Consider the following 27733-nt stretch of genomic DNA (forward strand, 5'->3'; position numbering starts at 1 on the left):
GTAGCAAGACAGGCTCGGCTGGGACTAGGCAGCAGGCAGGCTCCAGGCGTGGTGTAGCAAAACAGGCATGCTATACAGCACAGCACGACTTCAGCTCAATACGGTACTTGACCAGGATAGCACGGGATACAGGTTATAGGTAGCAGGAACGGGAAACACTGGGGAACACTAGGAGACCATTTGCAAAGACATACTAGGATAACGACAACAATGCTCAGGCATTGCAGGGAGAGGCACAACCCTTCTTATGGCCCAGGATGCTCCTGGAGCAATCAGCTCAATCTCCCACCTGTGCGCGCTTTGGGTCCTTAAGTCTGGACTGAGCTCACAAGCGCACCCTGGTGGTCACTGTGGAACAGGATAACCGCATATGCAGACATCTCTGGAGACAAGGGCGTCGACTGGATGGAAGGAGTTCGTGGTCAGCGACCACGGACGTTACAGTGAGGGTCTCAGAGGTGGGAGCCACACCTATAAGGCTTTTATGGCATATCCTGTGTATATGACATAAATGCCCAATATAAGAATACCCCTTAGCTCCTCACAAACTGACAACAAACTATCGTTTTGTCACCATGGCAAAATACAAAGCTGCGGAGAAGCTAATTCAAAAGTGACAACCAATATGACTATTGTCACAATGCAAACATGGCTGCCACAACCAAACAGAAAGTTGCCAATATCTTTTAAAAAATAAGACAAATACAATTATTTAATATCTACTGTTATTTTCTATTATATGGCATGTGTTACGTTTTGGGTGGAAATCCTCCTGAAAGGGAATCTGTCTGCAGAATTATTCCTACCCAGGCTCCCATTATAAAAAAAAGTGTTTTACTATTTTCTTACTGATTGCGCACTCTGATTACATGTCAATTGCTCACCGTTATCTCCTGACTTCGTGTGCTTAGGTTCCTGTACAATGGAATGTTATAGTCCTGATACACAAGTTATACTTCCCTTTCTTTGTTGGTCCTGCATGACCAGTCTACTTCTGTTCTTTGATATACAAAAATTCAATAAACTTGAAAAAACATAAAAAAAAAAAAAGAAAAGTATGCCTACATATACCAGCCTGACGGAGGCCAAAATGACACTCGTTGGTCTATTGGAGCTCTATGAACACGTTTAGTGTACGTTAAGCTCTCTCCTGGCATGCACGCTAAACATAAGGCAGAGATTTGAATGGAGGGCCTAAGAAGTATAGAAAGGAAAAGAAGGATGGAAAAGAGTAAGAAGAATTGCAGGGAAGTAAATAATGTACATAAACCATTTTTGTAAACAAAAAAATGTGTTTGCCTTGGCCCTTTCAGAGGTGCTACACCCCTGTTCCCTTTATCCCAGAGGTCTTTTTGTTTGGCATACTGCAGGAAGAACTTTGGGCCCATTAATCCCGCATTTTCCTTAAGGAAACTCTCATCCTGGTAAAGAACATGATTGTAATCGGGTGTATAGCCCAGAGGTCCCCTACCATTTCCAAATAGAGGTCTCTGGAGAATATGATAATTTCTTATGAACAAAAAATGGTAAGAATAGAGGGTGTTCTTAGTTTAAGAAAGTGTAGGCGCATGGTTTGGTTCACCTTGTTGTATTCCCCCGTTAGATTTAGAGACCACAGATCTACTTTGGTACTGGACACTGCCCCAACTCAATGAACCAGTATTTGACATGGCTTATATATACTTTTGCTGCCTTTTCTTTTCCTTACATTACATCCTCATTCTTTTATTGTGTGTACTCTTTATCTGTATGACATGTTTACCCTTATGAGTATTGATACTGTATTTTGCTGCATACCAATACTGCATATTGGATTATATTGTACCTATTGTTTAATAGAATAATATTAACCATCAGCGACTAGATCGTGATCAAGTGTAAAAAAAAAAGTGGTTTTAAAATGTAAGAAAAGATTCATAATAATTGTGTGAATTCTATATTTTCAATCCAAATTATTTATTAATTTTATTTATTTATTTAAAAAAAAAAACCTTCATAGTTCCCTGTGTGTTTTTCAAACCTATGGGCATTAATATAGAGTTGGTTAGATAATACTGATACACATCGATCAACTGATCGCAATGCAAGCTTCTTTTTAAAAAGTGGGTGTCAAATGAGCAGCAGAAAACAGGAAATGTACCATAAAAAAAAACCCACATAAAATAAAATAAAAATGCTTATAAGAACCTGATTTTCTGATACATGCCTTTTAACTGGTGGACACATGACTTGTATGCTCGTTATGAGCGGCAGAACGTTGCTGCATCTTGACAAGCATACATGTCATTCTGATCGCTTGGGCCCAGCAAGTGTGCCCGTGCGATCAGGAGTGGGGCAACGACTGTAATCCACAGCCGCAGCCCCCCTCGGACACCAGAGAAACCACTGATCCCTGCAATTAATCCTTTTAATGCCACGATAACAGCTGATCGCAGATGAGAAGGAGGATCCCTGGATGATCGCATCACAGGGAATCACTGTGACACAATCAAGAGACATACCTTATGTGGACAGACAGCACAGGGCCTATTGAAGGACCCCAGGGCTGTCTGCCTATATTTCCTGTTAGGGCATACTTAGTACACAGGTTGCTAGGGAATACCTATCAGTACACCGGGTACTGGCATATAGATATATGCCAGTAAATTAAAGTTATAAAATAATAATTAAAAATCTTAACAACCTGCACAAAAAATGTATAGTGTCCTTTATGATCGTTGCATGCCATAAAAAAAAACAAAAAAAACTGCAGGATAACTGCTTTTTTTTCCTGCATTTTTTCCAAAATAAAAAAGAATATTAATTAAACAATAATGTAAATGTACCAAATAATTGCATCTACATAAAGTACAATGCATCCATTAAAAATAACATACAGTCCCATTCAGCTATGTCCAACAAAAAATAAAAAAGTAATGAGCGCCTGGATGCAAAGCGAAGAAAATAAAAGGGCCTAAAGGAGGCCAAAATTAGTCATGTCCTTAAGGGGTTAAAGGAAAGAATTCTCTTAAGTGTCAAAAACTGATGTCCTTTTGGCGTTTTTCACATTTTGTGGGTCTGCCTGAAGGCAATAGTGAAATTACATTTCCGTATATGTGTAAAGCAGTTTGTGATCAAGAGCTTTACTTTGCTTTCTCTTCTACATGCTTTGCAACATGTCACCTATTGACAGAACATGCTGTGACTCCCAGGAGTGTTAGCTGATAGCCACTGGGGAGCTGTACAAGACAACATGCCAATAATAATAAGCCATGTATAAACAAAGCACTGCTGCTTGGAATAGAAAGCTCAGCTACATGTATATAAAGATATGTCTGAGAAAATGGATGTACAAATAATGGCCGGTCTGCCGTGCTATGAAGACATTGCTGAGCGTGACTACAATCCAAAACCTTACCACCCCCTGCAGCTTCCACCTCAAAAATATTTATCTAATTCGCCCCTTCCTCATTATCTCCCGCCTAGACTACTGCAACATGCTTCTCTGTAGCCTACTATCTAACACTCTTGCGCCCCTCCAATCCATCCTCAACTTTACTGCCCAGTTAATCTACCTCTTCCCTGATTCCTCTACTGCCTCTGCCAATCCCTTCAATGGCTACACATTGCCCAGCAAATTCATTTCAAAATACTAACCTTGACATACAAGGCAATGCACAACCTGTCTCCTCCATTAATCTCTGCACTAATCTCCTAAGGGGGAGTTCCGACAGAGTTTTTTTACGCTGATACCGCGTCAGAAAACGCGGCAAAAAACGGCTGAAAATGCCTCCCATTGATTTTAATGAGAGGCGGAGGCGTTTTTTCCCGCGAGCGGAAAAACCGTCTCGCGGGAAAAAGAAGAGACCTGCCCTATCTTCGGGTGTTTACACCTCTGACCTCCCATTGACATCAATGGGAGGCAGAGAAAGCGTATTTCGCGGCATTTTATGCCTGCGGCGCTCAATGGCCACGGGCGAAAAACACAGCGAAAATCGGCGTGCAGGCAGAGGAAAATCTGCCTCAAACTTCCAAACGGAATTTTGAGGCAGATTTTCCTCCTGCGAAAAACTCTGTGTGAACCCAGCCGAATACCTCCCCACACGTAATTTCTGGTCCCCACAAGACCACCTTCTCTGCTCCCCTCTTGTCTGCTCCTCACATCATTGCATTCAGGATTTCTCCCATGCATCACCCATGCCTCTGGAACTTGCTACCCAAAACACCTCAAACTCTCTTACAATGGAAACCTTCAAAAGCAACATGAAAACCCATTTTAGTAAATATTACAACTACTATAACCCTGACACCACTACACTACAAGATAAATAGCTTCGACCCTACTTCTGTCTCCTTTCCCCTTCCCTAGTAAATTGTAAGCACTTGCTGCCAGGGCCTTTACTCCCATCTGTGTTAATCACAGCTGTTTAATATGGCTCCGTACGGGAGACTTAAAGGGGTTTTCCAGGGGACCAAAATGTCAAAAATTGCTTTGCATTCATATTTTTATGTTAAAATAAGTCACTTACTAATGTACTATAATAAATTTCTCGGTACTAAATGGTGCCGTTGAAACCCGGTAAATTGTTTCCAGAAGTCCTGGAGCTTTTCTAATATTGATGACGTGCTGACACGGCCCCACGTGACTGAGGGTTTTCTTCCTGTGCTGTTCGTGTTGGCGTGTTATCAATGGCATGACTGCAAGGGGCAGTCACATTGCTTATTGCTGGAGTCCCCGAGCAGAGCATCAGCTAGCGCTTTGCTCGGGACTCCAGCACTGCTCCCGGCATTTGGTCAGTGACTTCAGGGGTTTCCTATCACTGGACTTCCCGAGCAGAGCATCAACTGATGCTCTGCCTGGGGACTCCAGCACTGCTGCCGACGTCACTGTCCATATATGAAAATCTCACTTATGACAGAGGTGTGAATGTAACCTTAGATAGAAATACATCTATATCTGCATTACCACTCCATAAAAAATATTCTAAACTAAAGGTTACCATACATATTAGACAAAACATGGCTGAACCCACCAATTTTGGCAGGATCACCGACGATCTAGTGCGTGGGAACCTCTTGACTCCGAAAGCAGATGTGAGTGGAAATAAGGATCAGGCATGTTGAATTTCAACATGCCCGATCCTTTGTTCTTACGGGAGATAAGCTCCTGGCAGAGGGGTCTGGCAACGACGTAAGGTCCTATTACATGGCCTGATATGGGTCATGAAAACATTGATCGGCGCTTGTTTGCTTATTTCACAAGGAACAATGATTGGTTATGTATGGGGACGAGCGATCATTACTACGATCGCTCATCCCAATGCCTTTCCATTATGTCAGCATCACAGCTCCATGTTTACACAGGGAGCTGTGCTGCTGACAACAATATTATTTAATGCTGTATAAACAAGCAGGCAAGCCGATGAACGACCCTTTGCTCGTTCTTTTGCTGATCATTTACACAGGGCATTGATCGGGAACAAGCATTCATATGAACGCTCGTTTGCCCGATAATTGGCCCATGTAAAAGGGCCTTTATTCCCATCTCATGATAATATATCATGATATCACAATGAATTGTGTCCGCCTCCTACATCTGACCAATTCAGCTCTGCTACATAATTAAAACATTAGTAAATTAATTTAAGGTATATATAAAATGCTGTACTATGGCATCCGTAGATCCAAGAAGGAAGTAGACAACAAGAATACACAAGTGTCACAGGAACACCGTTTCAATTACTGACACACAATATTTATGTGGCTTCTAACCATAATGCAGTGCCTTCTACTTGTGAAATCTAAACTTTACACATACATCTGCTTTATGAGTGTGTTTTGTTCCCTTCGTTATGGAATAATTGACAGATATTTGACATTATATGAACCATTGTCCAGATTTTAAAACCGGGTTATAAGAATAATAGAATTAATTTTTTTTGTCCAAAAATTATAGTATGGACTGAATGAACCTAACTGAAAATGTGGGCTCAAATATATCACAATGTTCCCTATTAACAAAGGTTTTTATTATATGAATGAAATCTTTAAACTTTTTGTTTTAATTGGTTTTAAACTCATTTGTAGGCTGTAATGGTTTCAGTTGTTATGCAGCGTGACACAGTATTTATTTGCCAAGCACCTGCAACTTAAAACACAGTTAGGATGAATTTTATGTGAAATAGCTGCTATTTTCGATCGTTATCACGATTACTATAATTCATTGTATGTATGCTGTCCAGAATCTGCTATATGATAATTAAATCCACAGTGAAGTGTTTTCAGGTACAGTTTAACTCTAAAAGTGTAAAAACACATCTCCAAGCGTCTAGTTATATGTGCAATTTAAAGGGGTTTTACTAACAGGGACATTTATGACATATCCACATGATATGCCATAAATGTCAAATACTGGTCCCACCTCTGGGACCCCCACCTATCTCTTGAATGGGGCCCCCTAAACCCCGTTCATCCGCTCTGTGCTCCTGCTGACTCGTGTGATTCCAGACCATGAAGATGAAAACAGCGTAGCTCGCGTGCTACACTGTTTCCGTAACTGCCATTCACTAGTATGGGACTTACGGAAACAGTGTATATAGACCGCTTTCAGCATATGGATGTAATCTTACTGGTATTTCTATTATAGACAGATATGTGCATGTGTGTGTGTATATATAAGGTATGTAAATAAACAAGTGTAATAAGAAAAATAAAATTGGAGAGGATAATGACTCAATAGAAACAATTCCCTCGATAACTATTTTTAAAAAGGGTTTTCATTTTGGACACTACCCCTTCTCACACTGCAGGCCCCATGTGATGCGTTGGTCACAGAGGTCCAAGAGCCCTCATACTGCAGTATCCACTAGAGCTGATCTTATGATCAGTGCTTCAGGGAAATTTAGATATTGCAGGACACATGTTGAAATCAATGAAAATAAATGTGGCGCACATCTCAGGTCTCTATGTACAAATTTCATTCCAAATTTCTTTCCAAATTGTAAAGAAGACCTGTCACCTCTCTTGACATACTTGTTTTAGTAAATACTTTTATTCCCTAAGAAATAGCAATGATGGAGCAGCTTTTCTTAGAAATCTGCATTGTGTTCTTCCTCTATTATTCCTCCTGGAAATATCATTTGGATGTGTCCCTAAATACTTTGATACTCTCATCGCTAATTGGACAGTGTCAGTCTGTGTAGGGACACACCCTATTGACAAGGGAAATGGTAACACTCCGTTATCAATTTTATCAATAAATTTCCAGAAGGAATAATAGAGGAATTGCACAATGCAGAGTTCTAAGAAAATATGCTCCAGAGTTATTAATTTATGGGGAATGCAGGTATTTAGTAAAACAGACGTGTCAGGAGAGCAGACCGGTCCCCCTAAAATCTATTAAGATGGTTCAAGTGCTCGCTTGTAGACAAATTTGGTGCTTAGAATCTAACGTGATTTCTTTGAAAATAATTTGGGAATTTCCTTATTATTTCTATTATATCTTATAGATTTTTATTTGTTTTATCTATTTTAAAAGAGTTGAAAGCATTGATTCGAGTTATCAGAATTTTCTTGTGTATTATCGTATATTATAAAACCAGCAGATACAGAAAAGGAACAACATAGTATATAACGGATTGGCAGAATAAATAATTTATGCTAATGAAATTACTGCAATTAGTATTTGCACAATGTCCGTTTCAGAAGCCACAGCTGTTAAAGTCAGGAAGTGCTGTCACTGCTGACCTTATCATGAGAGAAAGTGACAAATTGCAAATGCAAAGGAGGCCAATCATCAAAGAATCCTGGTCTACAACGATTAGTGTTTTCTGCAAAAGCAGCATGAATTACAACCAGCTGCTCCGTGGCTTGACATGTCTCCCATGCTGTGCCACTTTGTTAAGCCTTACATTACAACAATAGTTATTTTACTGCTTCATGACAACTTATCGAGGGGCATTTCCATCTTTACTTGAAGACCATTTCCTATCTCTGCAGTCTCCAGATATACATCATGTCATCTTCTACTGCGCTTTATGGATAGAATAATTGTACAATATTTTTTTTACGTTTTTGCAGGTATTGCTGTTGTATATCAGCTTCTACATTTATGTTCTAAGTCTAATTTCCAAGTAAATTAGCAGATCTGTCACATTTTTATTTTGCCCTGTCTGAGCGCAGCATAAAGAAGTGACCGATACGCTGATTTCCGCATGATGTCACTTATTAGTTATATTAAGTCGTTTAGGAGTATTTAGATCTTATACTGTACTTACAGAGTGCGACCAGCGCCGATAGCATTAATCCAGGAATATTAATAAATTCACGCCCCTTCCCCTCCAGTCGCTGACTTTTCTTATTATTACTGTGCATAGGGTGAAAAGTGTCGGAGGGTGGGGGGAGCGTGAATATATAAATATAGCTGGACTCAGCGTCTGTCACTTTTAAATAAATTTTGTAAATTATATTAAATAAATAAAATAAATTGGAATTGTAAATATGATAAATTGGAGATTGTATATTATTGTGACACAGCACAGAGTTGGTATTATTTGAAGTGATCACTTTGATGTATGCATTATTATAATATAAGGTAACCAATTGCTTACAGTACATTGGAGTGGGAAGTTGTTCAACTTGTCATCAATAAAGATGGACTGTTTTGACTCCTTCATGTAAGCTCAAAAAGTCTGCCCTTTTGCTGTGCATATGCATTGCTCCTGCATGTTACAAAACATGTTCGCCTCAAGTTAAAGGGGTTCTCGAAGAATTTATTATTGATGGCCTATCCTTAGGAATCCGACCTCCAGGATGAGCTGATCAGCTCCGTATGGGATTGCGTTTCCCTCATTATTTAAAGGGAGTTTTTCACTTTTATGTTTACCTGGAGTTGCACTGTAAGCATGTGCCCTTCAGCTATGGGCTATCCACAGCTCATTTAAATAAAGGACACTAATCAAAATAATTGGTCATGAAGTTATACTGGTCCCTCAGCAGTTTACTATCCCCATAATTAGCCTTGAGCAAATTTTTCTCATTCCTTATTTTTCCAAAAATTCAAAAAAGATAATGTCACAAAATTTTTTAGGACATCACTTGTTTGCTCTGCATTGTAATACAATATCTAAATTCAGTAGGTAACTGAAAACATGTACTTTATAATTTACTAAATGCCAACCCCTTCTTTTTTTTATGGTTGAGCTTACAATATCTAGACCAACATGATATAAATTCATAGTTGTTTTTTGTCATCATAGATAAATTATTAGAGACTTTTTAGAGGCAGACAGGTAGAATACACATGGATTAAATATCAATAATATCCTAGTTTTTCTAATAGGAAATATTAAAGTTGAAACCAGGCAATTAAAAAGCTTCCCCAGCTTAATCGCTTAAAGATATTTAATCATTCAACTATATCATTAAACACTCCAATACCATTTGCTAATACATCTGAAGTTGGAGCGATTATTGACAGCGTTTTGGTAAATTATGTGTAACTTTCACTGCACTAGGTGTACCTTATTTAATTCTTATTAATTGATCTCCAGGCTTTCTCTGATTAATTGTAGAGGGTTAATCTTGTAAATAAACCCATAAATAAGTGTTAAATTGATGAGGTAGTAGGTTCACAGGAGCAAAGTAATTTGTATATCAGTGAAGGTAAAATGGATATTGCAGATATAAGATCTCATTCACACAGCAGAGAGCTTGTATGGCGGCACATGTCCGGCTCTGTACTAGAGGATCGTAAGGGACTTTATGTACCACCATACTATGTTTTGTTGGGTGCCTATCCTGTATGAAGCTATTCTCACCTGGGAGCAATATCATCATATTTATTTCTCAGATTACATGCAGATTCCCTATGGAATCAAAGGCATTCGTAGGTAGAGTAAAGCCCCATGGACCTCTATAGGGTCCCTATTATCGTTCAATACAAATTGGAGCTGTCAAGTATAATTAGAGTGGGGTTTTTTTCAAATTATTTTGCGGTCATACCTACAGGTAACCAAACTCCTTTGTTAATCTACTATACAGTATTTTGTTGCCTTCAAAGACTACAGATTCAGACTCAATGGGACTTTTAATAGGAACATTGCTGAACTGCAAATTAGCCATGACTTATGAAGACAAATCACCCACCACTGCCAGCATGTGCCATCATAGCAAGGTCAAGCAGAGATTAAATAAAATTAATAAAGGTAAAACCAATATCTCAAGTATTCTGATTGTATGCGAGTCATTACAAACCAGCATTGGGATTATTAACCCCATTAAGTGATACACAACGGTGGAGGATGAAGAACTAAAAAGACAAAGGCTCCTTACCTTATTTTTAGTGACCATCCATATGTTCTTAGGATGAAGTGTTCTTTTCTAATTTCTTTCAAACTGTCTTTAGTTCAGTCAACTGAATGGAATGCAACACATGTGAAGGGTCAGGCATTCAACTCATTCATTTATGGCGGAGAGGCGGCCGCGCATCTGTACAGGTGCAGTAAGTGTACTCGGCTGTTTCCGTAACTCCCATATAAACTAACAGAGAGATCCATGCACATTCTTCATGTGGATATGGCGGTCGCCTCACCATATGGAACAGGGGACCATTCTCATCATAGATGCAGGTCCCAGAGGTGGGATATGCTATAAATGTCCACGTTGGGAATACCCATTTAGGGTATTTTCACGTGGTTTTTTTTAACACTGATTTTTACAGTGATTGTTTTTTTTGTGTAGAAACTCCACAAATTTTCTTTTGCCTTTTTATCAAGATATGCAGCAAAAATCTGCATAGTAAAGCAAATGCGGTGTATGAACATATTTGTTTGCATAGCGTCTACTGATGCTTTATGGGAGGATATAGTAAAACTAGGATTCAGTGATTTCCTAGTTTATGATTGTATGTCACCGTATGTCTTATAATGTATCATTTGGAACATTGGGAGATAACATTTTTGGTACTTATATAACTGAGAATTATGTTATCATCTTATCCTACCTGCGTTTGTATGCACCATGCTGTATGGCAGAGGGGCTTTGTGCACTCAAGTGTAGGGGCTTAGATGCAACTGTAATATCTCAAACCTCTATGGCTATGACACAATTTGCTTGATATGAATGTGATGAATTTCATAGTCATTTAAAAGAGGCTGGTTAACCCTACAGTGGTATATCGCACCCTCTGCCCTCCCCTTACTAATGCTCATTTGGCTCTGTACGTCAGTGACAATTACTTGATAGCCTTCTTTTTCTTAATGTTGGTTTAGTTGTTTATTGGCATCCTGTCTTTGCTATAAGGGAAATAAAGTACTGAATTTCTGGTGAGAAGCCAATCTGAGTACACAGAGCTGCAGTGTAAAGCATAAGGGAAATAGTAGCACTGAGCCACTGAAGAGACCGAAGGTGTGTTTCTGACTTACTATACAGTTTAGACTACCAATTAGCTAAGCTGTAGTGGTAATTGATGATAGCTGTTGCTTAATTGAGCGAAGCTAAGAAGTGGACAGGCAGCCAACACGGATGGAAATAAATGGCAACAGTGGATCCCAGGCGGGGTGGCTTCTCAAATGTCATATTTTAAAGCTCAACTGGGATTCCACTTTGGGATGATATCATAAACAATAAAATAAGGGAATACTTTTATTCAAAAGGCTTTCTAATTTAATGTTACTTTGTCACTTGAGTGCCATTTTTACCACTTAGCGAGTAGCCAGTCTTGTTCAGTGAACGAAATACCATTGTTTTAAAGAGTTTAATTTATTCCTTATTGCATTAGTTATTATTAACGGAAAGGCAATTGTTGTGTGTGTTTGTTTTAAGTTACTTACACTTTTTTTTTTTTTTTTCTTTTTATCCAGGGAAATGTGAAGGAGTCAATCTGTCAATTTATGGCATATGTACACACAAGTGTCAATGAAATCAGTTCTAAATACCATCAAAATGAAAAACGATATAATTACACCACTCCAAAGAGTTTCCTGGAGCAGATAAATTTATATAAAAATCTGCTGGACAGACAAAGGAAAGAATTAACTCAGAAAATGGAACATTTAGAGAATGGTTTGCAAAAGCTGAAAACAACAGCATCACAGGTAATCTACACATTTCTGTAATAGCCAAGTATATTCCATTTATGTTTATATAACAAATCTCCAATCCACCTGGTGCCTTGTGTTATAGTATGACAGACAACGGGGCAGATTTATTAATACTGAGAGCTTAGAACTAGACTAGTTGTGCCAAATTTCTCACGATGGCTCATGCTGTATAATAAATTTGGTACATCTTTAGACACTTTTGCCTAGCTTTATGCCACATCTTGGTTGGCTCACTTGAGACCAACTTTTTACCAACTTTTTAGACAGAAATTCTAAACCACGCCCCTTCCTATACACCATTCTCCCTTGTCGAGCGAGGAGCAAAATGTTTGAATAGTAAATTTGCCCCAATGAGTTTGTATATAGGCCAAAATAAATGTTTGCAGGAATGATAACCTACAATTATTACATTTATTTATAGTGGAATACAACACACACAGGGGCCACTCAGCCCCAATTAATATAGAAATACCTCTTCTTTAAATGTTGTTGTTGTTATGAGTAAATGTGTTGCCATGTACACTGCTGTATGTACCCCAGTCACTTACATTGCACATTAGTGCTCACAAAGTCTGTTTTGTATGAACTCCTAGTAGTACTTTAATACTAAAACTATTCAGATGGTAACTCTGCAAGCAGATCTTTCATAAAAATATGGTGCTCTATTTAGGAACAGCATATTATTATGACCGGTCCACTCAGCTTTTACACCAAATGGCACAAAAAATAATGTACCTTTTGGTTTAATACCTCATGCTATTAAAAAATATGACTCGCCCCGCAATACAACAAGCCCTTATACAGCTACGTTAATGGGAAAATGAAAATAGTTATGGCTCGCAGACTTTAAAAGCTATATATTTTTTTCCAATAAAAGTTAATGACTATGTTTTATGAATCCCAAAATGGTGCCAATGACAAATACAACTCATCCTGCAAAAAAAAACAAACAACAAGTCCTCATGCAGCTAGATCGCCAGAAAAAGTTATGGCTCTCAGAATGCAGCAAAGCAAATATCTTTGATCCTTAACGCCAAAATAGGCTTGGTCCTTGGAGACTTGAGAGAGCAGAGTGAATTGCAAAGCTGTATTGCAGTGCTATGATTATGAATTCAGTTCCCAACCAGGGGGGAAAAAAATCTACATTGGGTTTGTACAGTATACTCTCCCTACAATCATGTAGGGTTCCTGTGCTGCTGACTAACTAACTCGTGATATTGGCTATAGTCAATATGTTTTGTTTGAATGGGTGTAATTACATTGTAGGCTCTGCAGGGGCAGGGTCTAAAGTAAATTAATAAAAAATTTTGTGGAGCACAACAGAACGTGCAACAGCCAGCCTAATTGTACATATAGGAAGATGCCTCCAAAAATAAAGGGAAGAGGAAAGTGAAGTGAAAATCTATTTGTCCTGAAGGCAGGGCTCGAAGCATCTGGAGTAACCAAGAATTACTTAGTGCATTGACCCAATAAAATTGAAGACTACCCACAAAGAGAGGTCAATTAACACACAAATATAGTAAAGCTGTATAAAAAAATTGCTTTATTAAACAATAATGTATACAAGAGGTTAAAATGAGTCATACAATGCAAAAAGAAAGGCGCTAGCCTGTGCAAGCAGCGTATACAAAAGCTAGTATATTGGCAATTGATTAAAAGTATTGCAACAATGTGAGATGCATGGATCCACAAATTGAAATCTAATTTATGCAATATCAGATGATGATAAAGCCGGGGGATAAATATATATATATATATATATATATATATATATATATATATATATATATATATATATATACATTAGCACCTCCGTGTTCCTAAAGTAAACTCATGGCTGGTTTTGGTAATGAATTATGTAAAGATCATACGTCTTCAGCGAATGACAACAGAAAGAATTGGAATAAAGACATACCCATCATTAAGCTCCTGCACAGGGATGATGCCAGAACCTGCAGCAGCTATATAAAAAAAACATATGTAAATGTGCAAAGAATAATATAGTTAATGTTTACATAGTTAGACAGATCCTTGCTCCGTATGTTGAGACCAAAAAATCTCAAACAGATCTTTCCACAATTGGACGTCTCGGGTAAGTGAGTGGCATATATTCTTCCTTTTGAAGGAGATATAGATCTCCCTGGGAGCATTACCTGAATTCTCCATATTTCCTGGCCATTCTCCTGAGTTACGTGATTGCTAAGTGCAAATCCGTACAGTAAAGTAGATGATATCCTCTTTCTTATAATATTTTAGACAATCCTTTATCTTTTCAATACTGATGCATCTATAAAAGAAAAATAATATCTAAAACTGTGAAATAGGCAGTGGTGTTAAAAATTTAAAAATGTCGTCTTCTTTTTTTCTTGCAGGTAGAAGACCTGAAAGCTAAACTTGCCTCACAAGAGGCAGAATTGAAACAGAGAAACCAGGATGCTGAAGCTTTAATAGCTAAAATAGGGCTTCAGACAGAGAAAGTGAGCCAGGAAAAGACCATTGCCGATGCAGAAGAGCAAAAGGTCAGTGTATTGCAGTCATTTAGAGTTGCCGAGGAACACTCAGCAGAAAGTACACCTTTTGTATACAAACCATTTTCAACGAGGCTCTCACCAGGGAACAAAATATGTGAAGAATTGTGATCGTATGGCATGTGGCAGTATTTTTCCAACATGATTATCACTTCAACTCGCTCACCTTTCAGCTCTTAGACTGATTTGATGGGACAATAGAGAGTTCATTTTAATGTGCAGCTTCTATTAAGGATCAAGAAAATACAATAATTGTATTCACTTCACTTTTCTGAAGGATTTTGCTTCTTTTTCATTCAAATCTGATATTTAAGAGCCACATCGGCTTGAGGGAGCCATCCAGTTTCTGTCATCCAGTAAATTCATTGCATGCAGTGAAATGAATTTGCTGTTTTCAGTAGAAATTGAGCTTGTTTTATATAGGCTTGCCGTATGCAAAACAAATGTAGCAAAAAGTTTATTTGTTTTGACTCATACATTTTCAAACTGGAGCCATGTTTTGCTTGGTTATTGCTATATATTTCTTCTTTAATTAAAAAAAATATAATATACAAGCCAAGCTAGACAAAACTAAATGATCACAGAAAAACAGGATCATTTGCCTGTATTCTATGCGCAGAATAATCTTTTTTGATTTCTCTTCAAACACTCATTGTCCTTTAAAGTTAATAAAAAAAGCTTGCAGCTTGTATGTTTGTAAAAATGTTTTTTTGCTTTTTTATTTGTACAACGAACAAATGCCAGTACAGTTGTCAAACTGCTGCTCTGCTTGTCAAAAATGGTAACTGAATCTGTAATTGCATCTCTAATACATTAAGAGTATGTTTACACAGGGCAGATACGCTGTAAATAGGTACGCAGCGTACCCACCCTGGAGCCCGCAGGGAATTCCGGCCGAATAACCGAATCAAATTGTGGTGCAGTTTTTCGGCCAGAATGTTCGTTGTGGGAACCAACATGTAAATTTAAAAAAACCTATACTTCACCATAGCCATGGCGACGCATCCCTCTGACGTCCTGCAGGCTGGCCTCCAGACCGCTGCAGCCTGTGATTGGCTGCAGCAGTCACATGGGATGAAACATCATCTCTGGAGGCAGGAGCAGAGAGATCTGGGAAGGTATGAGATTTTTTTTTCTGATTTTGTGATTTTGTTTTTTTCCGGCGCCATTTTTTGGGTGGTTTTGTTTTTACTGCGTCCATCAGGCAGTAAAAACTACATATTCACCTTATTCTACAGTCTTGTACTAAATAAATGTTTTGTGTCGCCATATTCTGAGAGCCATAATTTTTTTATTTTTTGGTTTAGCGGTGTGAGGGCTTAAATTTTGCGGGGCGAGCTGTAGTTTTCACCAATTTTGGGGTACATGTGACTTTGTGATCACTTTTTATTCAATTTTTTGGAGAGCTAAGGTGACCAAAAAACATACATTTGCATGTTTTATATATATATATTTTTACGGTTTTCACCAAGCGGGTTAAACAACGCCATATTGTGATAGTTTGGACTTTTACAGACGCGGCGATACCAGTTATGTTAACTTTTTTTTAACATTGCTTTAGGGGGGAAAAAGGTTGTTTTTTTTTTTTTTTAACTTTTAATACTTTTGATTACTTTTTTTTATTAGTCCCCCCTAGGAGACTTGAACTAGCGATCGTTGGACAGCTTGCATGCTATACTGCAATACTAATGTATTGCAGTATATCATGATTCTGATGTCTCCTTTGAAGTCCTGCCGGAGTACAAAGATGTCAGACATGGGGACCTTCATTAGGTCCCCAGACTGCCATGACAACCATTTTCACCAGCCGATTGCATCAACAATTTAAATGCCGTGGTCGCGATTGACCATGGCATTTAAGGGGTTAAACAGGCGGAATCGAAGTGATTTTTTATTCCGCCCATTGCAGTGAGGTGTCGGCAGTATAACACAGCCGTCACCCGCTGTGTATGGAGCTGGCTTAGCCCGTGAGCCCGCTCCAGACTTCCTCTTAACGGCTGTCACGTACTAGTATGTGACATGTCGTTAAGGGGTTAAAAAAGTGAAGAATCTTTTTATTCACTAAAATGCAATGTTTCAGCACTACTCCATGGGGCCTTTCATATGGTTTAAGAAAGGCCCCATGGAGTAGGGCTGAAACATTGCATTTGAGTGGATAAAAGGATTCCTCACTTTTTTTTGCTATAACTATAGTTATTCCTCATAGTTGGGGATATATATAAATATATATATATATATATATATATATTTATTTATATTTATTTTGAATGGCCAGTTTGTTAAAGACACCTGCCCTTCCACGATTAGAGATTCCCTGTATAGAAATTAGACATGTGACCCTGAAATGTAAGCATAAAGTCAAGTGAGCAAGTTTTATGTGGATCAGTTTCAGTGTGTTAGAATGAGAAAAATTGAGCGATCTGATCGACTTTGGGCTAGTCATGGTCATCAGTGCTGAACTAGCCAGGGCCAGTATTTAAAGAACTGCCAACCTTGTGGGGTGTTTTTGTGCAACAGTGTTGAGAGTACTGACAATGGTGTAATCAAGGAAAAACATTGTGAATGGGGATCCTGTGGACTTAAACAACTCGTGGATGAAAGGGGTCATAGAACGTTTGTCAAGAATTGTTCTGACGAACAGGCGGTGAACAGTCAAGCAAATTGCAGCCAAACACAACGCTGGTGCTCCAACTAACGTGTCTGAACACACAACTCGGATGGCCTATAACCGCAGACGAGTTTGATTGTTACTGCTGTCTAAGGGAAACACAAAGACAAGACTCCAGTGGGCAAAAGAGCAAGGAAATTAGATTCCTGAGCAGTGGAAAAACATTGTCTGATCAGATAATTCCAGATTTCTGTTAGAATTTGGCGCAAGCAGTATGATCGATGAACCATTCCTGTCAGGTGTGAACAGTTCAGGCTGGTGGAGGTGGGGTACTGGTGTAAGTAATGTTTTCTTGGCACAGCCTGGGTCTTCTGATAACAGTGGATGGACGTTTGAACAGTCGGGTTTACCTACAGTAAGCATTGTGGCCAACCAAGATCATTCCTTCATGGCAGCTGTTTACCCTATGACAGAAGGACACTTTAGCGGCAACTGCAAATTCCTATCCTGTCCGCATGCGCCGATATTCCTGCAGAACGATTTCAACACCTAGTGGAATCTATACCACGACAAATTGCTCCAGGTCTGAAGGCCAAAAGAGGTCCAACACACTACTAGATGGGTGTCTCTAATAAAGTGTCCATGCAGTATGTGGGTGTGTATGTATATATATGTGTGTGTGTATATGTGGATATATATATATATATATATATATATGTCCTAGTGCTTCACAACTGAGGGAGGTAGAATAGGTCTTAAAGTCTGGTAGCCATCGTATATATGAGGAAGAATGATGTATCTGATATTTTTACATTTTAGGTTGCGTCAATACAACTAGAGGTGTCTGTGAAGCAAAAGGATTGTGAGGATGATCTGATAAAAGCTGAACCAGCGCTAGTTGCAGCTACTGAAGCTCTAAATACCCTTAACAAGGTAAAGAATCATGTAGCACTAGCTTCAACTAAAAGTTTAATTGTTTTGTGACTGGTATAGCCCCAAAGTTTGAAACCAGATCTCTGATATTAAGATAAAGGTCCAATAAATGTTGAATTTTCATAATGAAGGGTTAAATGTAGAGCAATGGCATCCTCCAAATTTACTGCTTGAATGGTTTTAACACCTGTGATTTTTAGCGGCTGTGGCATGATTTTACATTCTGAATTTTTTTATACAAAGGTCTCTTACACTCTTGGTAAACATTATTAGTGTTGTCATATTGTATTATAGTTCTAGCATTATAAAGAAATGTATAATGAACTATGATGGCAATTGCCTGGTCATTATTAGCACGCATGTCATTGTGTCCACAAAATTATATATTGTTTTATCTTTACACTCTACAAACCCCATTATTTATATGATATCTAACCAATACTTATTTATTAGAGATTCTTGGGTCGGAAACGATATGTATGTAAAATATACATTATACACTAAACCTTTGCAGCAGCTAATTTTTTATGTGATGGTTGGTATAAAACTTGTAGTTTAGAAGTAAACAACATGGTTTGCATCTCAGTGGGAACTGTGATTTAACAACGTCTGACAAGATAATGTGTGGGGTTTAAAGACGTCTAACTGATGTTTTACAAGTATTCAATTGTATCTTCCCATGCAAAGAGATCTCTTTTCTTTTGCTCATCAGGGAGTCATCATTCATAGAGCATTTCCTGTACCACATACTTGGCAAAAAAAGTGGTGGTAAATTTGGTTTCCAAAATGCAAATTAAGTTTTTAGATTTTATCTCCTATATATTTTAAGATGTCACATTTCTGTGTTTGAACATTGCTCATATGCTGGAACACATGCTTTCATCTTATGAGCACAGAAAATAATGATATATTTTACATGGCAGAAGAAAAGAAATATTATCTACTAAAACTTCAATTATAATCCTACTGAGTGTGATTGACAACAGTGTTCATTAGGTTAAACAAAGATTATGTACATTTCTACAATGTGTTATGCTTTTCTTTTAATCCCTTTATTTGGAGTAAAAACGGACCAATATGAAAAAGTATATATACGGTTGGAATTCTTTTGGTGTTAATAGTAGAAGTAAACTAGGCACATTCCCGAATAATGGCACCACAGTAACCAATCAGGTCCTGCTAAGTTTATTTCCAGTTATTTATTAAGTACAGTAAAAAATTGTGTAGTACCGTGTTAGCCAGAGACAATATGAAATGTTAAATACTTTTGTGTCAAAAAAGACAAAAGTATAATAGGTATGATACCCCTAGTGGTCATATACAACCCCCAAATGAACATCTTGAGGAAAATTGCTGCTGATCTCCAACCTATATTTAACAAAGACAATAAACTGAAGGAAATATTCCCAGATTTACCACTCCTTGCATACAAACAGCCACCAAACCTAAGGAATCTCCTGGTCAGAAGTGCCCTCTCACCACCATCAGAGACTGGCACTTTTCCTTGCAACAGTAGAAAATGCAAGACCTGTACCAACATCTGGTCATCAAACACCATCCAGATACCAAACACGCAGCAGGACTATAAAATCACTGGCACGTTCTCCTGTACATCCTCCAATGTAGTGTACATGATCCTGTGTACAAGGTGCATCAATAAAGGAATCTACATTGGAGAAACAATACAAAAACTACAAACCAGGATGAATCTTCACAGACATACAATAAAACAGGAGGTGGATACACCCGTGGGAAAACACTTCTCTGGACCAGACCACAGTTTGGCAGATTTAAAGGTACTCATTCTGAAGGGTCATTTTAAAAACAACAGAGAAAGAAAAATTTGGGAATTCAAGATGATGATAAAATTCCAGTCATTGACACAAGGCCTCAATCTAACACCAGGATTTATGAGCCACTACATGGACACACGTCACGTCCCCCATCAGACTGACTCCAGATGCCTTAACTCCTAAGTCATCACCCCTATAACCTCAGTTTTATTGCCCCGGCTTATCTTAATGATGTATCACCTCATGTACTAATTGTCTTTGTGTAACATCTAAATGTTGTGCTTTTTTCTAAGTCATTCATTTGTAAACTGCCTGAAGAAGGGGCCTCTGTGCTCTGAAAGCTTGCATATAGAACTTTTATGGTTAGCCAATAAAGGTATCATACCTATTATACTTTTGTCTTTTTTGACACAAAAGTATTTAACATTTCATACAGTTATTTATTTAAAACTTTCTGTAGAAATGCACCTCAGGATTCACTCTATTAAATACATTATTCACAATTCAAAGGAATTGTCCCATTAGACAGGTAATAAAAGTTTATCGGTAAGGGTCTAACCTCTGTGAACCCCACAGTTTCTGAGAGCGAAGGGTCCCACATCCGAGTTCTCAGCCAGAGAGTTGGCCACACGTGCACAGCCACTACCTATAGAAATGGGACTGTCAGAAACAGCCGAGCACTCGCAATCAGGATATATAGCCTCTAATTTGCCTATGGGTGCAATTTCTTATCTCCTAAAAAGCAGAAACTGCTGTTCTAATGTAAAGTACTGTGTTGACTAGTAAACGGGATAAATTATGAGCACATATAAGTCTTATTATATGGCATATGAAAAAAATTAGTAATCACTCACATGAGTTCCAATCCCTAGTAGGACTAGTTCTAGGACCAATTTTACAGGAAGCAAATTAAACTATGAGCATAATATTGACTCCTTATCTATAATACTGCTGATACAGAGACAGGAGAAATTATGTCAACTAAAAATGTAATCGCCAACTTATGTTGTGCATGTTGAGTAACCGAGGATAGGAGAAAATATCGAAAATATTCCTGCAGTCTAAACATTGTAAAGATGGAACCCATACAGACACAGACTGCAATAATGAATTGTCCAATGTAATAAGAGTGGATAAGTGTGCCATAAAAACTCTATTATAGAGTGGTACAGAGTAATAAGCGTTCCTAACAGAACATGTGACCAGTCAATACAGTTAAATTTATATATTAACAGATCTACATAGACTTTGCAGGTCATCAAATATGTAATGAACCGTTCACAATTTGACAGAACTACTACTGATCAGTAAAAAAAATCATCAAAAATATTACAATGATGCAATGTTAACCAACAAATCAGTCTTCTTCAAATTTATCTAAAAGTGAGCACAGCCATATCTAGGCACCTACATGTACTATATGGCATGGACTGTAATATCTAAGGCCCCGTGCACATGTCCGTGCCCGTAATCACAGCACGCGATTGCGGCCGCCCGAATTTTCGGGTCGTGCTCCCATACAAAGTGTGAGAGCACGGCCAGTAAAATACGAAAAATAGGACATGCTCCAAAATTCCCGGCACGGCTCTACGGCACGGACACCCATCCGTAGCACTATGGACAGGTGTCCGTGACCAATAGAACAGAATGAGTCCGTTTTACAGTCGTGTGCATGGGGCCTTAATCGGGAGTGACACTATCTTATCAAATACACCAAAGAATGTTTGATATTCCTTATATTTGTACATAGGAGCACATATTTATAGATTCAGGAATTTATTTTATTCCACATTTGGATACATTTTCCAAAGTCTGAATACTGTGATTTATTATCCATCAGTAGTACTCCTGTCAAGTGGTGTGAATCTTTCATTACATATCTCATCAGATATGTGGTTTATGTAGATAATTTTAATTCATTTGTCCAAAATAGTTCTCAATACAGCTTTTTTTCCAGTTATCCACTGTTTTCTGATTGCACAATTGATTATACTTGTACAATCTGTATCTCTATGAGCCCCACAGGTTCCTTTTTTAACATATATCTTTATATTACGTGGATCAATAAATTTGCACCTTCGAAAATATGATATAAAACCTATAAATCTTGGGGGTATAATACTGGTTGTGCATGGCCTTATGAGATGGGTAAGGCTGGCTTTGACTAGTTAAATAATGTACTGGCACTTTCTGTCATCCCAATGATGGAAACCCCTGAATAGGAACACTATTTATAGGATTTTGGTTTGATCTAGAACACTATTTATATGTAAATATAGCCTTCCATATATTATGTGAACGTAGATATATCTACTTCTGTAGTATAACAGATATTTTTGAATAGTCTCTTTGGTCACCGTCTGCCAGACCAATGTATAATTACTAGACTCTTTGCCTTGTCTATGAATTTTATCACCATTTGTCTATTGTTTTATGTGTATGATCAATAACATATTTTCTATAAGTCGACCGTTATTTTCTTTGTATGTTAGAAAAAAAAATATACACCTTGTTGTTTTTTTCTTCACATCGATTTGAGTGCGGAAATATTTTCAATACTGGTGATATGCAGTTATCCTTTTTTCCCCCCTTCAAATTCTGTTTATATTGAAAATTGCAATTTAACAGTGCCATCCAAAATGGGAATAAGGAAACAGAATCCAGATTTAATCCAATGTTTACACAAATAAAGTAGTGATATATATTCCTGTAAACTTGTAGTACATACTTTTAAACACATTGATTGTATCATATGTCACTATTTAGCACTATAAAATATTATGGTCTGAATACTTACAATATATTTTCCTGCCTCACAGGTAAACCTTACTGAGCTTAAAACCTTCCCTAACCCACCATCTGCAGTGATTAATGTCACTGCTGCTGTAACAGTGCTGCTGGCTCCCAAAGGCAGGATACCTAAAGATCGGAGCTGGAAAGCATGCAAAGTACTCATGGGAAAGGTAATATTGACGGTAAACTGATGACTTTTCAGGGCTTGAGATGGACAGATATATATATATATATATATATATATATATATATATATATGTGTGCATGTATATAATATATATATATACATATATATATACACACACAGTGAAGGAAATAAGTATTTGATCCCTTGCAGATTTTGTAAGTTTGCCCACTGTCAAAGACATGAACAGTCTAGAATTTTTAGGCTAGGTTAATTTTACCAGTTAGGGATAGATTATATATAAAAAAAAAAAAAGAAAATCACATAGTCAAAATTATATATATTTATTTGCATTGTGCACAGAGAAATAAGTATTTGATCCCCTACCAACCATTAAGAGTTCAGCCTCCTCCAGACCAGTTACACGCTCCAAATCAACTTGGTGCCTGCATTAAAGACAGATGTCTTAAATGGTCACCTGTATAAAAGACTCCTGTCCACAGACTCAATTAATCAGTCTGACTCTAACCTCTACAACATGGGCAAGACCAAAGAGCTTTCTAAGGATGTCAGGGACAAGATCATAGACCTGCACAAGGCTGGAATGGGCTACAAAACCATAAGTAAGACGCTGGGTGAGAAGGAGACAACTGTTGGTGCAATAGTAAGAAAATGGAAGACATACAAAATGACTGTCAATCGACATCGATCTGGGGCTCCATGCAAAATCTCACCTCATGGGGTATCCTTGATCCTGAGGAAGGTGAGAGCTCAGCCGAAACTACACGGGGGAACTTGTTAATGATCTCAAGGCAGCTGGGACCACAGTCACCAAGAGAACCATTGGTAACACATTACGCCGTAATGGATTAAAATCCTGCAGTGCCCGCAAGGTCCCCCTGCTCAAGAAGGCACATGTACAGGCCCGTCTGAAGTTTGCAAATGAACATCTGGATGATTCTGAGAGTGATTGGGAGAAGGTGCTGTGGTCAGATGAGACTAAAATTGAGCTCTTTGGCATTAACTTTACTCGCCGTGTTTGGAGGAAGAGAAATGCTGCCTATGACCCAAAGAACACCATCCCCACTGTCAAGCATGGAGGTGGAAACATTATGTTTTGGGGGTGTTTCTCTGCTAAGGGCACAGGACTACTTCACCGCATCAATGGGAGAATGGATGGAGCCATGTACCGTCAAATCCTGAATGACAACCTCCTTCCCTCCACCAGGACATTAAAAATGGCTCATGGCTGGGTCTTCCAGCACGACAATGACCCGAAACATACAGCCAAAGCAACAAAGGAGTGGCTCAAAAAGAAGCACATTAAGGTCATGGAGTGGCCTAGCCAGTCTCCAGACCTTAATCCCATCGAAAACTTATGGAGGGAGCTGAAGATCCGAGTTGCCAAGCGACAGTCTCGAAATCGTAATTATTTACAGATGATCTGCAAAGTGGAGTGGGCCAAAATTCCATCTAACATGTGTGTAAACCTCATCCTCAACTACAAAAAACGTCTGACTACTGTGCTTGCCAACAAGGGCTTTGCCACCAAGTATTAAGTCTTGTTTGCCAAAGGGATCAAATACTTATTTCTCTGTGCACAATGCAAATAAATATATATAATTTTGACAATGTGATTTTCCTTTTTTTTTTATATATATATAATCTATCTCTCACTGGCAAAATTAACCTAGCCTAAAAATTCTAGACTGTTCATGTATTAAATAGTGCACTTTACTAAATAATTCTAGGTGGGAAGGAACGGTGGAGTGGTTGCCCATAGCAACCAATCCAATTACTACTTGCGTTTTCAAAGGAACCTTGGAAAGATTAAAGCTGGAATGTGATTAATTGCTATGGGCAATTGCCTAATTTTTCTTTTACACCAATTTAGATAAATACACATGAAAGTTTTCAGTCATACATTTTGAAGGGGGCGGAAACTGCCAGTTTATCTTCCTGACTTCAGTTGGATCCACTAAGAAGTCTTGAAAAATAAAACCAAGTCCAGTCGAGGATTAATGCTACTCTGGCTGTGAGATTATGATTTCACGTTTATTTTTTATAAATTCAGTAACTTTTTATTGAAGTTTTAATTTTACTTACAAATCATACAAAAAATAACCTCCTCCCCCGGATGCAACCCCAAAAATGGGAAACAAAAATCCCGTAGTGTAAAGGGTCATCCCACCTTTTACAAATGAGTCATTAGACCATATAAATGACACAATAGTGGTCATAATAAAGTGCAATTTGAAGCAAGCAATAACCTAGTACATATAATGCAACAACATTCAATCATATTCACAGTAAAGACACATAAAAAGTCAATTCTAATAATGTCCCATATCAGAGCATGAGCAGATATATCAACATCCCCCCTTTAAAAGTCACTCAACTACAGTGTCACTTTCACGTTTCTAAAGGGTATTGCACTTGACTTCTAAGCCAGCCACTACACCTTCAGGATCTAACCGTTGACTTCAATTTGCAAAATGCCGCCAAATAGAACTCCCTTAATTGGCAGGAAGTCTTCAATGGCCAGGAGGAAAGCTGCATCACGAGCTGCAGAGACTCCTCAGCAAACTCTTGCCCGACTGCAAGTTGATCACATGGATCATACTGCTGCTCGAGCTGCTGAAATTCCTCAGCAAATGCGGGCCCAGATTTCTGAGCACCAGATCAGACAGGTGGCTCTCAGAAGCGCAGAGACTCCTGCCCAAACCCAGGCCAGAAAGCAAGCTAATAGAGCACATCCTGTTGTTCATCATATGAGTGAGCTTTCATGCATCATGCATCATGCTGCTTTCAATTATGATCCAACCATAGCCTATTGCCAAAATAGATTAATTGTGGTTGTCAAAATGGAAATTCCATGCACTTTGTGTAGAGCCTTAAAGTTTCCCAAGGAGGCACCAGGTAGGTGCTTCTCTGAAGACAAGGTACAGATACCAGATTTGCCAACTCTTCCAGAGCCACTCAAGTCATTGCTTACAGGCAATAGCTTAGAATCAAGAAATTTTCTTAGCAAAATCCGAAGTTATAACTGCTGTTTTCACATTTCAATGGAAGCAACGGAAGTCAGAGAGGTTGGTTTCATGCCCACATTTAAGATACAAGGACAGATATTCCATCACATTGGATCTCCTCTGGGGCAGCATGGTGTCTCAGTGGTTAGCACTGTTGCCTTGCAGCACTGGGGTCCCAATTTAGAACCAATACAACCAATTGCAATATTTGCATGGAATTTGTATGTTATCCCAGTGTTTGTGTGGGTTTCCTCCCCACACTATAAAAACATCCTAATAGGTTAATTGCTTTCCTATGAAATTGACCTTAGTGAATGTGTGAGATAGGGAGATTAGATTGTGAGCTCCATTAGGGACAGTCACTGATGTGTATGATGGCAATCTCTGTACAGTGCTACAGGACATGTTGGCGCAACATAAGCAACAACAATTTAGCAAGAACAAATAAATAAAAATACTTTGTTTGGCTAGTCTGACCCTGTATTTGTAATATTCTCTGTATAATATATTTTATCCCAAACACTCAATATGTTATATGCTTCTTTCTATCGATATAGGTGGACGACTTTTTGCAAGCATTAGTCCGTTATGACAAGGAGCATATTCATGATAACTGTTTGAAAGTGGTAAAGGAACAGTACTTGAAGGAACCAGAATTTAACCCAGACTTGATCCGCTTAAAGTCATTTGCAGCAGCTGGTCTCTGTGCTTGGGTCATCAATATTGTGAAATACTATGAGGTAAATCTTTTCTTTTCCAGGATCCTTTTTTCGAGCCCCTATTTGTACTAGTGCATCATGTTCTGCACAAGAAAATAATTGCAGTACCAGGGCTGTTTAGGGTAGGGTACAGGGCAGCATAGTAATAACAGTGGTCATTTTTACAAATTGCTTCCTATGATTTACAGAAATTATTTGTATTGACCTTGGGCTGGGACTTCGCCAATACCAGCAGGAAGTAATACATTTTCCTGTCATTATGACCCCTATGCACACCACAAAGCAATATGTGATGATTTTAGCACTGGCACATGCAAGCAAATTTCCTGCAATAATTGCAGTCAGGGATTATTGTTTCCTCACCCACAAGGCCAACTCCAGTTGTGTTGGCAGATCCATCTGTTTAGTCATACCGGAATCAATATGTGAATCATACCTGTCTAACTAAACTTTCAACAAACTTCTGACATGTCATAGTGATATGTCAAGTTTTGATCAGTGGGGGTCTGAGCATTGAGACCCCCACCAATCACTAGAAAGAAGCGGCATAAGCGCTCAAATGAGCGCTGGGCCGCTTAGTTTCTGATCGGCTTTTCTCGGAAAGCCAAGGTAACGAAGTACGGACTCCATAGAAAGTCAATCAGAAACGAAGCGGCTCAGCGCTCACCCGAGCGCTTCTGCCACTTTGTATTAGAGATCAGAAGGGGGTCTCAGTGCTCAGACCCCTACCGATCAAAACTTCTGACATGTCACTATGACATGTCAGATATTTGCTGAAAGTTTAGTTACACTTTACATTTATCTTCACAGAGGCCTAAACACATTTTTCCTATGTAAATTCAATCCCACACGTATGGGCCATGAACTATAATGATCGCCAAAGTGCCATCAGAGTGTTCCCTGTTTAACAGTGCCAGCAAAGTGCCACCTGATAAAACGTGCCAGCAGTGCCCCCCCTCCCCTCGAAAAACGTAGTCATAGTAGCAATATGTGTTTATAAACCGCTTCCTACACAATGCTGTTCAGTGCTTGCTGACGGTTTTCTTTTAACCCCTTCCCCCTGCTGGCATTCTGGGCCCTAATGTCCAAGCCATTTTTTAGATTTTTCCATTGTCACATTCGAAGA

The 27733-nt window shown here is 38.5% G+C and overlaps 1 protein-coding gene across 1 annotated transcript in view; it reads left to right on the forward strand.

Moving 5' to 3' along the window:
- Positions 1-27733, forward strand: part of DNAH11 (dynein axonemal heavy chain 11) — a 228068-nt gene that overhangs the window by 141989 nt on the left and 58346 nt on the right. Inside the window, exons 57-61 of the mRNA XM_075827324.1 lie at positions 11841-12074; positions 14453-14599; positions 18036-18149; positions 22762-22905; positions 26446-26628. Coding sequence (XP_075683439.1) covers positions 11841-12074; positions 14453-14599; positions 18036-18149; positions 22762-22905; positions 26446-26628 — 822 coding nt within the window. The remainder of the gene's footprint in view (positions 1-11840; positions 12075-14452; positions 14600-18035; positions 18150-22761; positions 22906-26445; positions 26629-27733) is intronic.

This window comes from Rhinoderma darwinii, chromosome 5, assembly GCF_050947455.1.
Source record: "Rhinoderma darwinii isolate aRhiDar2 chromosome 5, aRhiDar2.hap1, whole genome shotgun sequence".
Classification (NCBI taxonomy): domain Eukaryota; kingdom Metazoa; phylum Chordata; class Amphibia; order Anura; family Rhinodermatidae; genus Rhinoderma; species Rhinoderma darwinii.